A 20,645-nucleotide genomic window follows, 5' to 3' on the forward strand; every position below is an offset into this window, starting at 1 on the left:
ACATACATACAGTACATACACACATAGGCTCACTCCGACACTCTAACACCATAAGCGGACACACACTCTCCAACACCGTACACTAACACATGCACACTCACTCCAAGATACCTGAGGGCTGTACACTCACCGTAACGTGTCCCTGCGGTAGATTTTGAGCCCCGCGTGTAAATCCTACCAGGGCTATTGTTCGTTACTTACATTCAGTTTGAATGACTGAGCAGATCAAATGGTGACAAATTTTTGAAATGCTGACACAAGAGGGTTAAATAAACCAGGGCTTTCCACAAGAACCCCAGATACCCTCCCAGGGACGGTGTAGGGGTGTTTGCAGAGGTGGTATATCGCATGGCTGCATTAAACTCGGTATGGCCCCTGTAGCACGAGGACTTTAAGCGTTCCCACAGGGTGATGGTGGTCACCTTAGTCTAGTTTCAGCAGCAGCCACAGCTCTGCAGGCGGCCATATTACTGAAGGACGGGGTGACATTAATGTGACCTGGTGAAGTGCCGGGGCAAGAAGGAAGCGTTTTCTAACCTTTGTTTGTGTGTTTTTAGAACAAACCAGATCTACGTTCCTGATTAGGACTGTTATCCCTCACTGTATTAGCCTCTACCATTTCTACTGGGAGGCTGTTCCCCTTATCTACTACCCTCTCATTAAAATATAAGATGAAATGACCACTATGAGAAGAGCTTCCACCTCTGCAGGTGAGCCTCCATAATTCCCCCAGATCTAACCGGCCAAGGGCCGGCCCTCGGGGGCTGCTGCATTCGTCGGTAACTACAGAGAGATACAAATGTAACAGAGCTGGGTGTTAATTCCATAGAGACCCAGGATGATGTGTGCATATAATATGTGTGACTGCCTGTAATATATGTTTGTATGCCTGTCATATATGTGTATGTGCGTGTGTAATAAATGTATATGTGTATGTATACTGTTTTTATGTATAATATATGTGTGTGTATATAATGTGTAATATATGTGTATGTATTATATATATGTGTGTGTATATAATGTGTAATATATGTGTATGTATTATATATGTGTGTGTATATCTGCGTGTGTAATATATGTATATGTGTATGTATAATATATATGTGTGTGTAATATATGTGTATATCTGCGTGTGTAATATATGTATATGTGTATGTATAATATATATATGTGTGTGTAATATATGTGTATATCTGCGTGTGTAATATATGTATATGTGTATGTATAATATATATATGCGTGTGTAATATATGTGTATATCTGCGTGTGTAGTATATGTGTATGTATAATATAATATGTGTGTGTGCGTGTGTAATATATGTATATGTGTATGTATAATATATATGTGTGTGTGTAATATATGTGTATATCTGCATGTTTGATATATGTATATGTGTATGTATAATATATATATGTGTGTGTGTAATATATGTGTATATCTGCATGTGTGATATATGTATATGTGTATGTATAATATATGTGTGCGTGTGTAACATGTGTGTATATCTGCGTGTGTAATATATGTGTATATCAGTGTGTGTGATATATGTATATGTGTATGTATAATATATGTGTGTGTAATATATGTGTATATCTGCGTGTGTAATATATGTATATGTGTATGTATAATATATATATATGTGTGTGTAATATATGTGTATATCTGCGTGTGTAATATATGTATATGTGTATGTATAATATATATATGTGTGTAATATATGTGTATGTGTATGTATAATATATATATGTGTGTGATATATGTGTATGTATAATATATATATGTGTGTAATATATGTGTATGTATACAGGGTGATTGGATGTACATGTTGTTATTACATCAGCTGCTTGTCCTTTTGCCTCTGAAACTTCTCCAACATGGCAGCATCCCCGGTAACGGGGTCAAAGGTCCTCCCCGTCTCTTTACTAAAGGGTTAATCTGAGAAGCATCACAGAGAGGGGAGGGCAGTTCACGGATTTCCCGCCCCTCCCTGGTGTAAAACGCTCTGGTTGCATAAGGAAGCCTTTCATTCACTGACGGTTAAAGGGACGGCGACACCGGGGTAAAAGGGCAGAAGGAAAAGCCACCAGGAGGCATAAGGGCAGGTAGAAGAAGCCGACTACCAGACATACCGAGTAAAAATGACATTTGATGGACTAACCTGTGACCAAGCAGGGACTCCCTGAACCCCTGCTTTGTCACAGTTACTGGAGACCTTTCACTCCTGCCGCTCTGACATCTCGTTCTACCCCTTCACAGCCGCCAGTTACCCTCAGTGTTCTGACCTTTAACTCTTTACACTCTGCTCACTTATTTGCTTCCTCTACAGATCGTCGGGATGGGGTCTGTTTGGGAGACGGCGCAGGACTATTACACCTGGGTCCTGGAAAATGGAGGTAAGTCATGTGACAAACAGTGGCCCCTCCCACTTCAGGGCAACGCAGACAGGAGAGAGCTATGCCCGTCCCAGGGTGTATGGTTTGTGATGGTCGCCCCTCCCACTGCAGGGTGTGTGGTTTGGGATGGTTGCCCCGCCCACCACAGAGTGTATGGTTTGGGATGGTTGCCCCGCCCACCGTAGGGTGTGTGGTTTGTGATGGTCGTCCCTCCCACTGCAGGGTGTGTGGTTTGGGATGGTTGCCCCGCCCACCGCAGAGTGTGTGGTTTGGGATGGTTGCCCCGCCCACCGTAGGGTGTGTGGTTTGTGATGGTCGCCCCTCCCACCGCAGGGTGTGATATAACATTCCTTCCCACAGATAGCCGCACGGACCCCTGGCTCCTGGTTTACTCCCCGGCACCTGTGGTTCTGATATTCTCCGTGTACCTCGTGATTGTGGCCCTCGGACCTCGGTTAATGGATGGACGGGAACCCTACACCCTGCGCGCCGTCCTTTTCATTTATAATCTGGCCCTCGTGGGGCTTTCCGCGTATATGTTTTACGAGGTAATTCCGCCCCGTGAAATGGTCTGTGTTTATTGCCCCCATCGGCCTCTTCCTCATTATTTAACCCAAATCTTTTCACTCCAGTTCCTGGTGACGTCGGCGCTGGCCGGATACAGCTACCTGTGCCAACCCGTGGATTACAGCGGCAGCGAGCTGGGCATGCGGGTAAGTGATAGCGTGTCTTGCTGGAGGCCCCGGGAGAGTAGTGAAGACGAGGCTGGCGTGTGCGGTAAATCGGATCTCGCCCAAATGTGCTGCTGGTCCATAATAACCGGTTCCTCTCACAGATGGCGCGCGTCTGCTGGTGGTTCTTCTTTTCCAAGGTGATCGAGCTTCTGGACACGGTGAGCCCTAGCGGCGATGGCCAAACCTTCCCACCTGTCTGCCTCCGTCTCCCTCTTTATCTCTCACGCTTTATCATCGTCTCTGTCCTCCTCGTCTCGGTCTCGCTGCCCCTTTTCCCCCTCTCCTCAATCTCAGCTTTACTCATCTCCATTTTTTTCTAGGTCTTTTTCATCATGAGAAAGAAGTTTAATCAGATCTCATTCCTCCATGTTTATCACCATGCAACCATGATCTTCAACTGGTGGGCAGGGGTCAAATATGTGGCAGGAGGACAGGGTAATTATCCAATGTTAATGCCCCTCCAGGCTAAAAGAAACATAAGGATGTCTCTAGCCAAAAACCATGGAGATGACCTACCTGGACCTCCATTTTTCACCGCGGTTATGAATAGTGGTTGTTTCATCCCAAACTCTGTAGATAAGATAGTTGGACTTCCTTTCTCCGCCATGTTTAAAATGATAGCTATGCCTCCATCTCAGGCTCCAGGAGATTACATGTTCAGGCCTCTTTCTCTAGTATTGTGCTGACCAAGAGACCCTACTTCTTCCCAACCGAGTCTTCCAAAATTCCCTGTCTAGAGCCTGATTGCCCCTTGTTTCTGCTCCGCAGCTTTCTTCATCGGCATGCTGAACTCTTTTGTTCACACCTTCATGTATCTGTATTACGCGCTCGCCGTGATGGGGCCATCAATGCAAAAATATCTTTGGTGGAAACGCTACCTCACGTTGCTTCAACTGGTAAGTATGCCTCAATTTCAGTCTCAAATCTGGTCATTCATGGTGCAATTACATTTTATTGACCACAAGAGGACTGTTTGGGAATGATTGGGGTGGAATAAAGTTTGGTGGTTAATGTGATGGATTCTATGGGGGTTGTTTTACATGGATACATATGGTGTGACACTCAAGGTGACCATCTCTTCATTTCTGTAGACTCAGTTTGGAGCCATCGCTCTTCATTCTGGCTACAACCTCGTGACCGACTGCCCGTTCCCAGATGGCTTCAATGCAGCCGTCTTCGCTTACATCATCACCCTCATCATCCTCTTCTTCAACTTCTACTACCAAACGTACTTGCGCAGAACACAGAAGAAGAAGGAGCTTTGAGGACTCCAAAGCCAAAGGAGACATGGATTGAAAGAGGGAGAGAGAGCCGGGGTCACACGGCTGGGAGTGATTCATTTACCAAAGACGACAACAGCTAGAGATGCCGACTCGTCACACAGAGTTGGTGTCACCACAATGTCCCGGGGAAGCCTGGGGGTATCTCACGCCGCGAGCTGTGGGGCCTCTCAAGGTTCATTCAGCTCGATGGAGCCCAAACCTCACCCAATGACCAAAAACAGGCGTCTTGGAGAACATGGCGGCCTGGGAAGCGGGGAGTGCGCGTGGAATAACTGCTCGCCACGGGGGGCTGGGCGACTTTTAATAAATTTTTGGGATGTTTAATGTTCTTTCATTTGTGTTCAGGCTGGTTTATACCCAAACGTGCGCTGTCCCACGGGGCCGCTCGGGGGCCCATAAACTGTATCATCAGGGGCAAAATAAACAAAGTGTTCCTTACGGCGGTGAGTCCGGGACGTGATTTCCCCCCGAGCCGGATGGCAGACGTTTACCTCGAGTTCAGGTTTTCTCGGCGTCTTTAAATCTTTCCAGAAATGTGGGGATTTTATCCGTTTCACGGTAATATGAGTGCAGATGATTAATTGATTGATTTATTAATTCATCGGTTATTAATTGCTAATTGATTGATTCATTAATTAGTCATTGATTAATTGATTAGTTATTGATTATTTGGCTAATTGGTTTGGTTATTGATTAATTGAATGATGGGATTGTTTGGTTGTTGATTGATTGGTAAGCCATGCCGGGTTTGATCTTGGGAGAGCAGCCAAGGTGTCCGCGTTTCATCATCAAACTGATTCATTTTGTGGGGGGAAAAAAGTCCCACGGAGGGACCCCTAACTCTTCGCCCCATTAACCAATTAACCCTAATTATAAGCAGTTATTATATATAGAACCCCACAATCTTATGATGATGTCATGCAGTGATGTCATATGTAGCAGTGTGGGTGGAGCTGCAGTCTTCCCTGAGGGCCCCGGCTGTATTCACATGAGACGCTTGTCACCTGATGTCACTCGCCTCCTATGTTTGCTGAATATTATCATTAACGTCCTGCTGGCCTCTCTCTATTAGATACCGAGCTGTCTCTCCCCTGGTCTCTCTCTCTCTCTATTAGATGCCGAGCTGTCTCTCCCCTGGTCTCTCTCTCTCTATTAGATACCGAGCTGTCTCTCTCTCTCTATTAGATGCCAAGCTGTCTCTCTCTCTATTAGATACCGAGCTGTCTCTCTCTCTATTAGATGCCGAGCTGTCTCTCTCTCTATTAGATGCCGAGCTGTCTCTCCCCTGGCCCCTCTCTCTCTATGAGATACTGAGCTGTCTCTCCCCTGGCCTCTCTCTCTCTCTATGAGATACCGAGCTGTCTCTCCCCTGGTCTCTCTCTCTCTATTAGGTAACGAGCTGTCTCTCCCCTGGCCTCTCTCTCTATGAGATACCGAGCTGCCTCTCCCCTGGCCTCTCTCTCTATTAGATAACGAGCTGCCTCTCCCCTGGTCTCTCTCTCTCTATTAGATACCGAGCTGTCTCTCCCCTGGTCTCTCTCTCTATTAGATACCGAGCTGTCTCTCCCCTGGTCTCTCTCTCTATTAGAGAACGAGCTTCCTCTCCCCTGGCCTCTCTCTCTATTAGATAACGAGCTGTCTCTCCCCTGGCCTCTCTCTCTCTCTCTATGAGATACCGAGCTGTCTCTCTCAGTTAGATACCGAGCTGTCTCTCCCCTGGTCTCTCTCTCTATTAGAGAACGAGCTGCCTCTCCCCTGGCCTCTCTCTCTCAGTTAGATAATGAGCTGTCTCTCCCCTGGCCTCTCTCTCTATGAGATACCGAGCTGTCTCTTTCTATTAGATGCCGAGCTACATCTTTTCTGCCTCCTCTACTGAATATGAGGCTTCTTCCTATAAGTGCGGTCAGAAGAGCTGACACTTCACCGCCTTTACCACAGCACCCAGTCTACAGATTGCCCCCCACAGGGCTAATAAATCTGCCCCAACTCATGCATTTTACCCCTCTCCCCAGCCAAAAGAGCGCCTCCCCTGCCCAGCTCGTGAAACGTGGCGGCCTGATTATTATTTATTGTTTTTTTATAGCGCCATCATATGCCGTAGTGCTGATGTAATACCCCGTTTACCCCACTAGGTGTCAGTCGGAAAACCTTCACGCAGTTTGATTTTCAGTGCTTTGGCTTCGGGGGGCCCGGGGCCCTGGGTACTTTACAGCAGAACCAAAAACACCTTCCATGTGGATTTTAAAAGTGTCTGTGGCCCCGGCTGGGTCCCCATTTCTGGAAATGGTATTCCTGCTATTATTCTAATATTCTGCTGTCAGTAACCCCCCCAACCCCTGATGGGGGGAAACAGAGGCTGAAAACCCCCACTTTCTTCCCCTGACGTCGCAAGTAGTCATGCGATGTTGGCAGAAACACAAAAGTGGGAACAGGGCTTTTCCCAGGTCGGCCCCTGCGGCCCCCGTCTAGTCGCCCGTTTCTCCTGCTGTAACGACTCAAACCTTAATCAGTCGTTGGTCTCGTCTTAGATTCAGGAGCCGTATGTCTATCCCACGCATGTTTAATACCCTCACTGTATTACCCTCTACCACTTCTGCTGGGAGGCTGCTCCACTTATCTACCCCCCTCTCATTAGATTAAGACCTCTTGTTCTTGGCTGCGACATCCAGCAGCAAATGATGTCACCACATAGCCACGCCCACATTACTTGATTTTAATACAATCTGCCCCTCCAAATCCAACCTGCCCTCTCCCCCCCTAGACTAATCCCCCCCCTCATTTATCAGAAAGCTCCCCCCATACAAATGATTTATTGATCGGTCGCCCGGCCCCTGGGGAAGTGCGGATCAGGACTACCTTTTACCCGTGAAATCCGCCGTTTTCTGCCCCAGATAATTATAGTTTTAAACGCGTGATGTGCGGAGAGGAGTCCGACACGTCACGCATTGCGTGTGTTTCATATGATTCGTAACACGTGTTTAATTGAAGTCAACCGGGGGTAATTTTCCGCCAGGTTCGGGGCTTTTATGCTTCACATGGGTCAGGACACGCGGGGTGGGGGGGAGATCGGTGTTTTTGGCGTGAGGTCGTCTGGGGTAATGGGGGCGTGTGAAGCCCCTCGAAATGTGACAAAATCTCACTAACGGACGGAGCTTTAAGCTTCAGAGGCTGAGATGGAACGGAAGGAAGTTTTACTTTACTGAGAGGGTGGTAGATAAATGGAACAGACTCCCAGCAGAAGTGGTAGAGGGTAATACAGTGAGGGGATTTAAACATGCATGGGACAGGTGTTACATAGCTGCCAACAGTCCTGAAAGTGATGGAGCCATTCCATTACCAAGTTGTAATGGGAGTTGCGGTGGCTGGGAGTCAGATGCCAGTGAGATGACTCCATTAAATTCTACAAGGCACTCGCCAGCAGCGAACTCTCTTGACCCAACTGGGCTGTCGAGTTGTTTCAAGTTGAGTCGGTCAACTGAGTTCACAAACTTCAATGAACTTTATTGAAAAGACCCCAAAGTCACACAGACAGAGGGTCTCATCAAATAGGAGGATTAGAGGGGGGATGAGACTTGTGGAGGCTTTCAGATTAACCCCCAAACCATTCTTTCTCCTAGATTTACCCCACCAGGTGTAATTGACTAATAATGCATCATTAGATCAACCCCCGGGGCTTTCACAGAGATGTGTGTTTGTAAAGTGCCCCTTCTGCCCTGCCCCCTGGTAAAGAAATTCCCCAACCTGCTTTAAACGGGGAAATCCCGCCGGAAAACCAGATAAATCGGCTGAAATGGTTAAAATTGAAAATCAGTCCCAGCCCCGAGAGGTCAAAAGAGGACCCTCCGAGATCTAATCTGTGAGACGGACATCTTCTATGGGAAGGGGCGAGGTATTAGGGGAAGGGGCGAGCGCTTCGAGGCCCCTAGGCACGTGCCTAATGGTGAATCTGCCACTGCGTCCCATAAAATATCCATAAATGACCCCCAAAGCCTCGGCGCGCGCTCTCAGCAGAATCACCGCCTTTGGTTTCACTGCCGAGCATTCTGGGTAATAAAAGGGAAACCCCCAAACGCTGATACCCGCGTGTCTAATAATAGATAGAGTGAACTCTCGCTGCTGACGCGGAGACCCCCCCGGGGGCAGTTATTCTAATGCTCTTATTTTACCCCCCCTCACCTGCTGTACGGGGGGAGAGCGCTCTGCCAATACCCCTGCTAAATACCTGCAAATCCTATTGTTTTCTTGCTTCAGAATCGAGAAAAACCTTCATTTAAGAAAAAAAAGTAAAACATAGTATTTTTTTATTTTTTTTCTATTTCTTTTCTGGACATTTTAGGAAATTTAAGTTAAAAATAATAATTAAAAAAAAAGCGTTTTTGTTTAAGAGCTCATCTATATCATCTGTAAGGGCCCACAGCGGCACGCGGGGTCCAAATACAGATTTTTTGCGTGTTTAACCCCTTAAGGACCAGGGTTATTTTAGCCTCCAGGGGCAGAGCATTTTTTTATCCTCAGCCTTTGTTTCCCTGGTTCTCATTTAGTGAACCCACACAAATGATATGTTTTTTTGGCCAGAATTTTAATGGCCGGTTGGGTTAGGGTCCCCATGTATTGTTACCGCCATGAATCACGTGACCCAACTGGCCATGGAAAACGCAACCCATGGAAGAGCCGAGGCAGCAAGGGCCACCACTGAGGTATGGAGGCCCGACCCGTAGGGAGGACAATGGTTTCTACCCAGGCCTGGGGTATTTAGAGACTCTCTTTACTTATTCAGCATAAAAAGGTACCCAGGAGAAATGTCATCTTCTGCTCGGGGGTCTGTCCACGAGTCTCCCCAGAAATGTTACAAATAGGACATTAGAACCCTAAGATTAGCAGCTCTTCTATACCCACAGGCAGAGATCTCTTGCGCATGTTGCCCGGTGATTGTGAGGATACCAGACTGACTTCTACACATTGGGGGCATCTTCTGGACTGAGTGTTACCACCCCATGGTCCAGGTACCCCAGTGATTACCCCCTCTTTATCTGGGTTGCCCGTTCTGCGGAGGGGACAGTGTTGGCGGTTTATTAGAAGCATCTAGAAAGCTCAGGATGAGAAGCCAAGACCAGAGTCTTCATCGTCATCTGGGGCCGTGATACGAGCCCTCGGGCTGGGACCGGGGGCCGCGTCGTGGGTGCAAAGAGAGGACATTTAGGTATCAACTGACCCTGGGAGGCAGAGGAAGGCGTTAAGGTGTTAATGAGATGCTCGGGGCTGTTGTTCTAGAGGCTGTGGGAAATGTGAGCGCATGTCACGGGTCCGGTACACGCAGCTCCCACTGCCAGCCCCGTAGCATTCCAGGGTGAGGTCTGACCTCTTTGTTCAGTTCATTAACATGACAGAGACCCAGAGACAATCCTGTGATGTATACGGCCCCGGCAATGCCTCCGAGGGCCGGGCTGCGGGGGGGCAGAACACAGTCACAACGATTTAAGGGGACGCTATCGTAAAAAACCCAAAACATTCCCTCCTGAGAACTGAAACGCAAACAATGGCTTCCCTTACCTGCAAATACCAGACTTTCTTCTAGCCATTTCTGCTTGATTTTGGGTAATAATAATAACAGCAATAATAATAATAACAATAATAATAACAGCATTAATAATAGTAATAGTAGTTATAATAACATTAATAATAATGATAATAATAACAGCATTAATAATAGTAGTAATAATAACATTAATAATAATGATGATAATAATTATTATAACAACATTAATAGTAATAGTAGTACTAATAACATTAATAATAATAATGATAATAATAACAGCATTAATAATAGTAATAGTAATAATAACATTAATAATAATGATGATGATAATAATTATTATTATAATAACATTAATGATAATAGTAATAGTAGTACTAATAACATTATTAATAATAACAACAGTAATAATAATGACAACAATTACAATAATAATATTAATAATAACAACATTAATGATAATAATAGTAATAGTAGTAATAATAACATTATTAATAATAATAATGACAACAATAACAACAAAAACAATCATAATATTAACAACAGCATAAATGATAATAATAATAGTAATAATATACAAAAATTAAGGTTTCCACAAGGATCCAGTGTCAGCTACCATAGCGTAATGCCTAAAAAAAGTGATTCAGGCTCAAAAGTGGTCTTATCACCATAGCAACCAACATTGGATCATTCCATTGTTTGCGATGCTGATAAGACTGCTTCCCAACATTTGCACCAGGATCCCTTTTTAGCCGTAACCCCCAACGTTTCTTTGTTTTGGGCACCGAGCTCGGCTGTGAGATGCCGGAGGAGCTCGTAGTTTTCCGGGGCTCTCGATGGTGGGATTGTGTAATGATGATGTCCTCTCTCCTCCACGGTGTTTGTTGGTGCCATATTTAATGTCTTGCCATCTTGTATGCGTGTCCCCTATAGACGGGATGAGCTCCCAGGATCCTCTGGGAAAAGCCGGATCATCAGCTCAGCGAGGAGACATTCAGATCTCCATCTTCACCCCAGAATCACGGAGACCTTCTCCTTAAATCTTATCTTCTTTATATATTAAAATATGGCCGACGGCCCCAAATCGGGGGGTCCGCGAAGGTTTGTTTTAGAAAATCCGCCCTGGCTGAGGTTTTTTGCCCCAGTGAGATGTATCTAGTGATATATATGTTTATCACACTCGGCAGGACAAAAAAGAAAGTGACATCATCTGTGTGACATAAAGATGACATCACACCACAAAACATGGACCTTAGTGGTGTCACCAGACCATGGATTTATCAAGAAAATGTTTTATGTGAATTTGTCCCCTATTGCGGGGTATTTGTGTAACTGGGAGGGGCATTTATTAGAAGAAAAATGGGGTTTATTCACCCCGTTTAGTTTATAAAGCCGTTTCCTGCTGTTTCTATACACATTATCGGGGCTTTTAGGGCTGCAGAACCCTGCGATCCCCTCATACCCAGCAAACATTCTGACCTAGAAAAGAGGGGCATCAGGGGGGAGAGAGGGGGTATCAGGGGTGGAGAGAGGGGTATCAGGGGTGGAGAGAGGGGTATCGGGGGGGAGAGAGGGGTATCAGGGGTGGAGAGAGGGGTATCGGGGGGGAGAGAGGGGTATTAGGAGGGAGAGAGGGGCACACAGTTTTGGGAGTAGTTGGTGCAGACTGGGAAGTACGTGCTGGGCTGGCCAGGTAGCGGCTCCCGCACTGGTTCTTCGAGGTGATTTGGCAGATTGACACCTGTGTCTAATTAGCCAAATTCTAAAGTCCTTACGTGCAGAGCGGCCTCGCACCTCACAGCCCGCAGCCCGCAAGAGGGCCACAGGGATCATAGCTGCCTTTAACCCTCTGTGTGCCATGCATCACCTCTCCTGTTGCTGGTATTCTGTACAACTAGGGGGAGTCGGTCAATAACAGACCCCAACATCAGACACCCCGGCACGCCCCAAAAATGCATTGGGAGCCGCTTATTAAGGGTTAACCTTTTGTGTTTAATTAATATGGATTAACAGCCAGAAATATATTAAGAATATCAGATAATGAATTCAATCGACTTCCCTGGATTTCTCTTTCTTCCTCTCTCTCCCTTTTCCTTTTTTCTTATTTAGAATAATGTCTTTTCCCAGTAACTCTGCTCTCCATAGACAGAAGTGGAGAAGTTGCCCCCCGCAATCACCCCAACTGGAAAGGTACTGGGGTAACAAAGTAATATCTCAGTAACCCGCCGGAAGCGAGGGTCCCGTAAAAAACAATCATTTTACAAATCCCTGCAGATACAGAAATTCTGCGTTACGTTCTTTGAAGTCTCAGATAATTTGGGGCATTTTGGGTAAAGCGACAATTTCCTCAAATATTTTACAAATCTGAAAGAAATTCTAAGATGGTCCCGACGGGGTGTGAAGGAGAATAGACCCCCGGGGCGAGTTCTCCCCAGACATGCGCAGGGTGCGGGTAACGGTGCTGCGCATGAAGCCTATATTCAGTGGGGTAACCCATTCACTGCGGCGCAGGGCACTATGGAGACGTAAGAACAGCCCCTATATATATATATATATATATATACCACCTCTGCCCCCACCTCCAAAAGAAACCCCAAGAATCTGCCCCCCCACCTCTAAAAGAAACCCCAAGAATCTGCCCCCCACCTCCAAAAGAAACCCCAAGAATCTGCCCCACCTGTAAAAGAAACCCCAAGAATCTGCCCCCCCACCTCCAAAAGAAACCCCAAGAATCTGCCCCCCACCTCCAAAAGAAACCCCAAGAATCTGCCCCACCTCCAAAAGAAACCCCAAGAATCTGCCCCCACCTCTAAAAGAAACCCCAAGAATCTGCCCCACCTCTAAAAGAAACCCCAAGAATCTGCCCCCTACCTCCAAAAGAAACCCCAAGAATCTGCCCCACCTCTAAAAGAAACCCCAAGAATCTGCCCCCCTACCTCCAAAAGAAACCCCAAGAATCTGCCCCCCACCTCCAAAAGAAACCCCAAGAATCTGCCCCCCTACCTCCAAAAGAAACCCCAAGAATCTGCCCCTACCTCCAAAAGAAACCCCAAGAATCTGCCCCCCACCTCCAAAAGAAACCCCCAAGAATCTGCCCCCACCTCTAAAAGAAACCCCAAGAATCTGCCCCCCACCTCTAAAAGAAACCCCAAGAATCTGCCCCCTACCTCCAAAAGAAACCCCAAGAATCTGCCCCCACCTCTAAAAGAAACCCCAAGAATCTGCCCCACCTCTAAAAGAAACCCCAAGAATCTGCCCCCACCTCTAAAAGAAACCCCAAGAATTTGCCCCCCACCTCTAAAAGAAACCCCAAGAATCTGCCCCCCTACCTCCAAAAGAAACCCCAAGAATCTTCCCCCCACCTCTAAAAGAAACCCCAAGAATCTGCCCCCACCTCCAAAAGAAACCCCAAGAATCTGCCCCCCACCTCCAAAAGAAACCCCAAGAATCTGCCCCCCTACCTCCAAAAGAAACCCCAAAAATCTGCCCCCCACCTCCAAAAGAAACCCCAAGAATCTGCCCCCCACCTCCAAAAGAAACCCCAAGAATCTGCCCCCCCTACCTCCAAAAGAAACCCCAAGAATCTGCCCCCCACCTCCAAAAGAAACCCCAAGAATCTGCCCCCACCTCCAAAAGAAACCCCAAGAATCTGCCCCCCACCTTTTCAGTGAAAAGATGAAAATGTAAATTTCAACCTCAAAAACAGAATTTAACAAATTCCCAAGATTAGCGTTTCCTGCGTTCATTTTGGGGCCGATCTCACGTTTACAGATCAGAGGATCTCAAATAAAAGAGGGTTTTATTGTCTATTTATCCTAATACTGCAAGTTATTCCTCCCCGCAGCCCCGGTCTGCAGATTGTTGCCCTTTTTTTCCTTCGCGCACCGCAGGGCATCGCCTCCTGGGGGCTTCGTTCCCAAATTTCCACGTCTGATGTGTGGAGAATTACTGAACGTGTGGCCCGCGGGGGCGCAAACCGGTCGGACGGCTCTCCGCGCTATAAAAGGCCGGCCGGCGGACCTTCAGGCTCAGAGCCGTCAGCCCAGAGGACTCAACATGATGAGCTTGACTTTGTCACTTCTGCTGCTGCTTCTCCTGCCAGGTAAGAAATCCTGCCCCGTGCGGCTCGTAATCTTACTCTTCACGCCGGGCATTTGGTTTTGGGGCAGGGTGGGCACCCCGAGCCACCCCTAGCCAAACGGAAGGGCTGTGGGGTCATTTCCCCAAACTGAATGTAGATACATGGAACAGCCTCCCAGCAGAGGTGGTAGATGCTAATACGGTGAGGGGATTTAAACATGCATGGGATAGACATACGGCTCCTGATATATAATATAATATATAATATATTGTTTTAAAAACATTTTCTGTACAGCGCCGCGGAATATGATGGCGCTATATAAACCGATAAATAATAATAAATGTTTTTTAAAAATAATAGTAAATTCGGACCCTGACCTTCTCTCTCTCTCTCTCCCTCTCTCTCTCTCCCTCTCTCTCTCTCCCTCTCCCTCTCCCTGTCTCTCTCTCCTCTCTCCCTCTCCCTCTCTCTCTCTCTCCCTCTCCCTCTCCCTGTCTCTCTCTCCCTCCCTCTCTCTCTCTCCCTCTCTCTCTCTCCCCCTCTCTCTCTTCCTCTCTCTCTCTCCCTCTCCCTCTCTCTCTCCCTCCCTCTCCCTCTCCCTGTCTCTCTCTCCTCTCTCCCTCTCTCTCCCTCTCCCTGTCTCTCTGCCTCTCTCTCTCTCTCTCTCTCTCTCTCCCTCCCTCTCTTTCTCGCGCAGGATTGGAGGAGCTGCAGGCTGCCACAGGTGAGACACAGATTTTTTTACTTCTCAGTAAATTTGTATAAATTGTATGTTTTTCATTTTTCAGATTTTCGGTAAAAAGTTTATAAAGAGTTTTTTGCTGTTTTATTTTGCGCCCAAACTTTGTTAACTTGGTGAGATTCATTAGGACGTGGATGCCAGTTTCGGGGGGATTCCAGTTTCGGCGTCCCTGGGTCTGGTTTAATGGGTCTGACGTGATGGATCTGAAATGATTAAAGCCCGGACCCCCCAGCGCTGGGCCATAAGGTGGTTGTGGCTCACCGGCCCCTGTTAGTCTCCATGTTACATGAATGGGGGGGGCAGTAATTCATTTTGATTCTATGCTTATTTGAATTATCCATCATTTATCATTCTTTTGCCATCTGCAGTGTGTGGGACCCCAACCATGTCAGAGCGAATAGTGGGAGGAGTGGATGCTAAAAGAGGGGAGTGGCCTTGGCAGGTGAGCTTGCAGTCGAACAGCAAGCATTTCTGCGGAGGATCCCTTATTACCAACTCCTGGGTGCTGCTGGCTGCTCACTGCTTCGAATCGTAAGTAATTGCCCCAAACCCCTCAGACTGCTCTGTGATAAAACCCAGACAATTACCCAAACCAGTTTATTTCTGCTCCCAGTTATAACGACCTCTTACTAGAAGGATATCCGATTATAGCCTCTAGGATCTTTTACTGGCCTCCAGTATCTCTCACTGGTGTCCTGTACGTCTCTCTGGCCTCCAGTATCTCTCCCTGGCCTCCAGTATCTCTCCCTGGCCTCCAGTATCTCTCCCTGGCCTCCAGTATCTCTCACTGGTGTCCTGTATGTCTCTCTGGCCTCCAGTATCTCTCACTGGCCTCCAGTATCTCTCACTGGTGTCCTGTATCTCTCCCTGGCCTCCAGTATCTCTCCCTGGCCTCCAGTATCTCTCACTGGTGTCCTGTATGTCTCTCTGGCCTCCAGTATCTCTCCCTGGCCTCCAGTATCTCTCCCTGGCCTCCAGTATCTCTCCCTGGTCTCCAGTATCTCTCACTGGTGTCCAGTACGTCTCTCTGGTCTCCAGTATCTCTCTCTGACCTCCAGTACCTCTTCTAGCCTCTAGTTACTCTCATTAGCCTTCAATATCCTCTTCTAGTATCTAGTACCTTTCCCTAGCATCTGGTTTCTTTCTAGCCACAAATACCTTTAACTAGCCTTCAGTATTTCTCACTGGCCTCCAGGATCCTCCTTTTAGCCTCCAGTATGTCTCACTATCCTTCAGTATCCATTTCTACCCTCCAGTACCTCTCACTAGCCCCCAGAACCACTCACTAGCCTCCATCGTCCCTTACTAGCCCCCAGTACCTCTCCCTAATAGCCATATCTCTGATAATACTGTATCGTTCTGCTTTCAGGACTGACAACGTATCCCTCTTCACCGTGTATATGGGGGCGTTCCAGCTCTCCAACCTCAGCGACCCTAATATAGCGTCCATGGGGGTGAAACAGGTTATAGTCCACCCTGACTTCATGTACGAGGGATCCAGCGGAGACATTGCCCTGGTGGAGCTGGAGAGACCCGTCCAATACACCAAGTCCATCCTCCCCGTGTGCCTCCCGTCTCTGGCTGTCCCGCTTGCGGCTGGGACTCTATGCTGGGCCACCGGCTGGGGGGACATTCATGCCGGAAGTGAGTTGGCCATAACGATGAAGCTTTTATCGAAAAAATTTTTGCCCAATGAGAGTCTGAGGAGCCTTCTGGCTAAAGGTCTCGAGTCATGGGGGCCAACAGGCTTTAGAAAGCCTGGAATGAATCTCCAGGCTCTCCCGACACTCACCTCTTTATCTCCTTTTCTTCTTGATTTCCTGCAGCTGTTCTTCCGCCTCCGAAGAAACTTCAGAAAGTGGAGGTTGCTGTGATTGACAGAAACACGTGTGAGTCCATGTACCAGAGCAGCCTGGGCTACAATCCCATGTTCCACCTCATCCAGGAGGACATGATCTGCGCCGGTTACAAGGAGGGCCAAAAGGACGCATGTCAGGTAGAGTTCACACCAATGCACAAATATGGATATTAGCATCTTGGACCCCAAGCATAAAGCCCAAAGTCTAGAGTAAGAGTTACAATCTTTCAAGACCTCAGAGGTCCTTGCTTCAGTTGGTACACTGAAATGTCAGGACTACCTCTCTCCCTCCTTTATAAAGTTATAGGTGGGCCGAGGTCGGATGATGAAACAGATACCATGATACCCCTTTCTTTATTGCAGGGAGATTCTGGTGGCCCCCTCGTGTGCAAAATGAATAACGCCTGGCTTCAGCTCGGAATCATTAGCTGGGGCGTGGGGTGCGCCAACCCCAAAAACCCCGGTGTCTACACCCGAGTCCAGTCCTACAACGCGTGGATAAAGAAATACGTGCCTTCGATCAGCTTCAGCGACGGTGGAGTCATCAGGCCACAAAATATTCTTCTCAACACAACAAAGGTGCACCTTCTTCCCGCCTCGGAGCTCAGCAGCATCTCGTTCTTCCACCAGGAGACCAGAAACTCCTCGTCCAACGCCACCGAACCGAGGGTGGAAAGCCTGTCTACCGATGGAGCCCACTCCCCCACACTATCCACGCTTGGTATGGCCCTGCTCATTACGTGCACGTGGTTAAGCTTCCACTGGTGACCTGCTTCTCCTCACTACCCCTCGCTGAACGCGGAGAACATCGCTGGGCCACGGAAGCTTCGGAATTCCAATCCTCTACAGGAAAAAAAAACCGGCCCGTCTTCATCCAGCGCAAAACATGGACACTTTGGGGCAAAAATACCATTTAGGTCTCTTTGGTGATGGGTGACCTCCCGATATAGAAGGTGTAAATATTAAGAGAAAACAATACCGCTACGAAGTGGCCCTCTATCCACCCGGAACTGCCCTGCTTTAATATGTATAAGATCAGGGAGATGAGCAATTGCTGCAACAATGCTTCTAGAATCCATCTCAGAGGGGGCAAAATACCAGGGGTAACTTTCCAGGATAATTGCAATTGACCCGCGTAAAAGCCAGAACCGATCAGGAAATCAGATCGCCATCTTGTGGTAAATTGGAGTAACGTCTGTATCAGGATCCCCCCCCCCCCCCCCCCCCAACCATTCTATTTGCTAATATTTTTTTCTCTCTTCTGGTATTTAAATATTTGTATTTATTTATTCTTGTATAAAAATGCATTTTTTTGTATTTCAATGAATTTAAACTTGCGGTGAGCAGAATCTCTTCTTAATTCTTTTTTTTATACCCCGCTGTAATTTTTCCCAATAATTTTCCGGGGGGCGTTACAAACATGCGTTTATATAAACAGAGAAATAAAAAAGAATTCTTCAGATTGAAAGTACTTTCTCGGACTTTTAATAATAAATTCATCTGCCTGCTGACGGGATTCCCGAGCGCCGCGCGGCCGCCGACCGTGCAAAAAAATCAGCCAATAATAATAATAATTAAAAAAAAAAGGTTTTATGAATAAAATTCAACAGAAACTACGCTTTTTAAACACAAAAATACACGACACAATATAAAACCCCAATATCTCAGGGTCATCTCCTCTGATGGAGATCTTCTGGAGGAGGTTCCAGGTGGACATCCACTGTTATGGAGGTGATATCAGCGATGATGTCACTTTGCTGTATAAATACAAGACTAGTATTGGCCTGAAGGGGCCACGCAGGGGCCAGCATGACCGGGCTTGCTGTAAATTGCCCAATGTATCTTTTAGGTGGTAGCCCAATAGGGACCCTCTGATAAGGATTATGTTAATGTTACCCCTCCCCAGGGGTATTTATTTCTTCACAGGGGGGATTTCCTTGCAGTTTTAGTAAGTTATACAGAGTGAAGCCCCCCGGCCTCCCTTGTTTCTTTGGGTTCTGGGTATGGCGGGGGGGCCCCTCGGGGTCTGGCGTCAGAGCGGGAGTTGGCCATCTGAGGTATGGCAGCCCGGATGGCATTAGCCGGACGGCTCCATGCAGGACTCCCTATGGGACGGTTCGTACGGTACGTGCGGGGAGGACGCCGGTAATCGCGTTTAACATCGCTTGTGCCGGTGCCAGCATTCCCGGGGGATCCCGTCCCGGTAAGCCGGACGCTCATTGGTTACGCGCCGAATGATGATGTTATTGGCTGAGTCTAATTGCGGGATATTAATATGTTTATATGTTTGAAGTTCACGTTGATGAATGTCGCAGGTGACCCGCTTTAAAATCCAGCTGGTCTCCTGTCTTTAATGGGTGATTGATGATCGGCCATCGCCATGTCACGTGCATTTTTATTCGGGAGAACATGAAAACAAACCGAATAAAGTAATATAGCAGCGGATGTTTTTTTTTTCGTGTTCGTCTTCGCGTTGCGGCCACCATTTCTTGAAAAAGAGGCGGGTCATTGATCTTCGTTCGTCCAATCAGCTCACTCTTATGACATCATGCATATAATAACACCTAGTAAAATTGAAAATTAGATAGTAATAATAGACCTTTAACCATTGTTGCAGTTACTATCGTTACCGAACATGAACCCTCTAAGTCTAAGCTTATTTTTGAGTTTTTGACCCACTTTCTTCCATCCGCGTTGTTGAGATATAATCTCTCGCAGGGCTGTCGCCTATGTGATACATTGTATGCTTAACCCCTTCAATTCCCTATGGACGTACCGGGATGTCCAAAAAACTCCTAGTAAAAAAACCCAATGGACGTACCGGTAAGTCCAGCCCTTGTGGCACATCCCTGCCACTGCACGGGAGATCAGGCTGTCGTTTGACAGCCTGGACTCCCCCTGACAGCTGACGCCGGCATCGCCGGCTTTCTGCTGTCCGATCTGCTGGAAAGCCGGAAAGCTGTTACGTTTCAAACTGCCCGATCACGCGATCGGGCATTCCCTTCCGGGTTGCGTTACTGCTGACGTAACCCGGAAGTTCATCGGAGGACAGGATATCCGCTGCAGGGGATATCCTGTCCTCCGATGAGGCACAGAGACGCTGCGATCTCTATGCACGTCTGTCAGTGTGATCGGTGCAGGGGGATCGCGGGGAGGGGAGTGAGAAACCATCTCTCTCACCCCCCCCCCTCCGGTCCTGAAACAGAAAAGCAGAAAAAAAACAACAAACATACAAACATTTATTCATTTAAAAAATAATAAAAAAATCATTAAAATAATAATATAAATAATAATAATAAAAATAATAATGTGAGCTAAGTGATGTCATTGTGACATCACTGGCATGTTCAGGAGGTCCCTAAGAGGACCTCCAACCATTTGTGTGTAAAAAAAATATATAAAAAAAAATGCAAAAAAAAAAATAATAATAATAAAATAAAAAAAAATATATAAAAAAGATAATACAATTTTTTTAAAAAAAACCTTACTTCCCATTGCCCTAGCATAACAGCTACCCAGCATAACCCTTCTGCCCCCGTTCACAACCCCCAAACCCGTTAAGCCATAGGCATAAAAATTATACACGAAATGTACACCTTATAGTTTGTTCCCTGGTGCTGGGAAAGTATGGAAAATCTATATAAATTAGGTATTTCTTAAATCAGGACACCTGAATTAATAAACTTGGAGGGGATTTTCCATCACTTTACCTAATTTTGTGAGGATTCAGCAGGAAAATGTAAAAAAATATATATATTTTTCTAATCTTCGCTAGTTTTTACTAATTTCTCATTCTAAATTTTCAGCTAATCATCCAACTATGGTATCAAAAGAAAGCTCTATCTCTCCTTGAAAAAACAATATATAGTTTACATGGGTACACTATTCACAGGAACAGAGAATCATCGCTAAACCGACATACCCCAAAAATGGCAAAATTACTCTGGGCTTTGAGGTACCAAAAACCCCTGGGATTGAAATTAAGAGAAGTATAAATAAAGTTTTTGTTGTTATCTCCTT

At 46.7% G+C, this 20,645-nt stretch overlaps 2 protein-coding genes across 2 annotated transcripts; both read left to right on the plus strand.

Moving 5' to 3' along the window:
• Window positions 1–2,336: 2,336 nt before the first annotated feature.
• LOC149285617 (very long chain fatty acid elongase 4-like) lies at window positions 2,337–4,393 on the plus strand. Its single transcript, XM_089495104.1, has 7 exons — window positions 2,337–2,394; window positions 2,755–2,942; window positions 3,027–3,107; window positions 3,230–3,286; window positions 3,449–3,563; window positions 3,897–4,024; window positions 4,220–4,393. Exons 1-7 carry the CDS (start codon window positions 2,337–2,339, stop codon window positions 4,391–4,393), a joined length of 801 nt encoding a protein of 266 aa, XP_089351230.1.
• An 8,068-nt stretch (window positions 4,394–12,461) lies between these two features.
• Window positions 12,462–18,481, plus strand: LOC149285618 (serine protease 27-like). The gene is made up of 8 exons (XM_089495105.1): window positions 12,462–12,469; window positions 13,835–14,046; window positions 14,723–14,749; window positions 15,136–15,298; window positions 16,137–16,411; window positions 16,594–16,763; window positions 16,989–17,346; window positions 18,294–18,481. The coding sequence occupies exons 1-8, from the start codon at window positions 12,462–12,464 to the stop codon at window positions 18,479–18,481; spliced, it is 1,401 nt and encodes a 466-aa protein (XP_089351231.1).
• The last annotated feature ends 2,164 nt before the right edge of the window (window positions 18,482–20,645 follow it).

This window comes from Sceloporus occidentalis, unplaced genomic scaffold (assembly GCF_023333645.1).
Source record: "Sceloporus occidentalis isolate IW3139 unplaced genomic scaffold, rSceOcc1.0.p SCAF_76, whole genome shotgun sequence".
NCBI classification, from domain to species: domain Eukaryota; kingdom Metazoa; phylum Chordata; class Lepidosauria; order Squamata; family Phrynosomatidae; genus Sceloporus; species Sceloporus occidentalis.

Coding starts and splice junctions, on each gene's coding strand:
- LOC149285617 (XM_089495104.1), top strand. CDS start 2,337: ATGGGGTCTGTTTGGGAGACGGCGCAGGACTATTACACCTGGGTCCTG. Junction 3,564..3,896: donor ATATGTGGCAGGAGGACAGG/GTAATTATCCAA, acceptor TCTGCTCCGCAG/CTTTCTTCATCGGCATGCTG. Junction 4,025..4,219: donor ACCTCACGTTGCTTCAACTG/GTAAGTATGCCT, acceptor TCATTTCTGTAG/ACTCAGTTTGGAGCCATCGC.
- LOC149285618 (XM_089495105.1), top strand. Junction 14,750..15,135: donor GGAGCTGCAGGCTGCCACAG/GTGAGACACAGA, acceptor TGCCATCTGCAG/TGTGTGGGACCCCAACCATG. Junction 17,347..18,293: donor CCCCACACTATCCACGCTTG/GTATGGCCCTGC, acceptor CCAATATCTCAG/GGTCATCTCCTCTGATGGAG.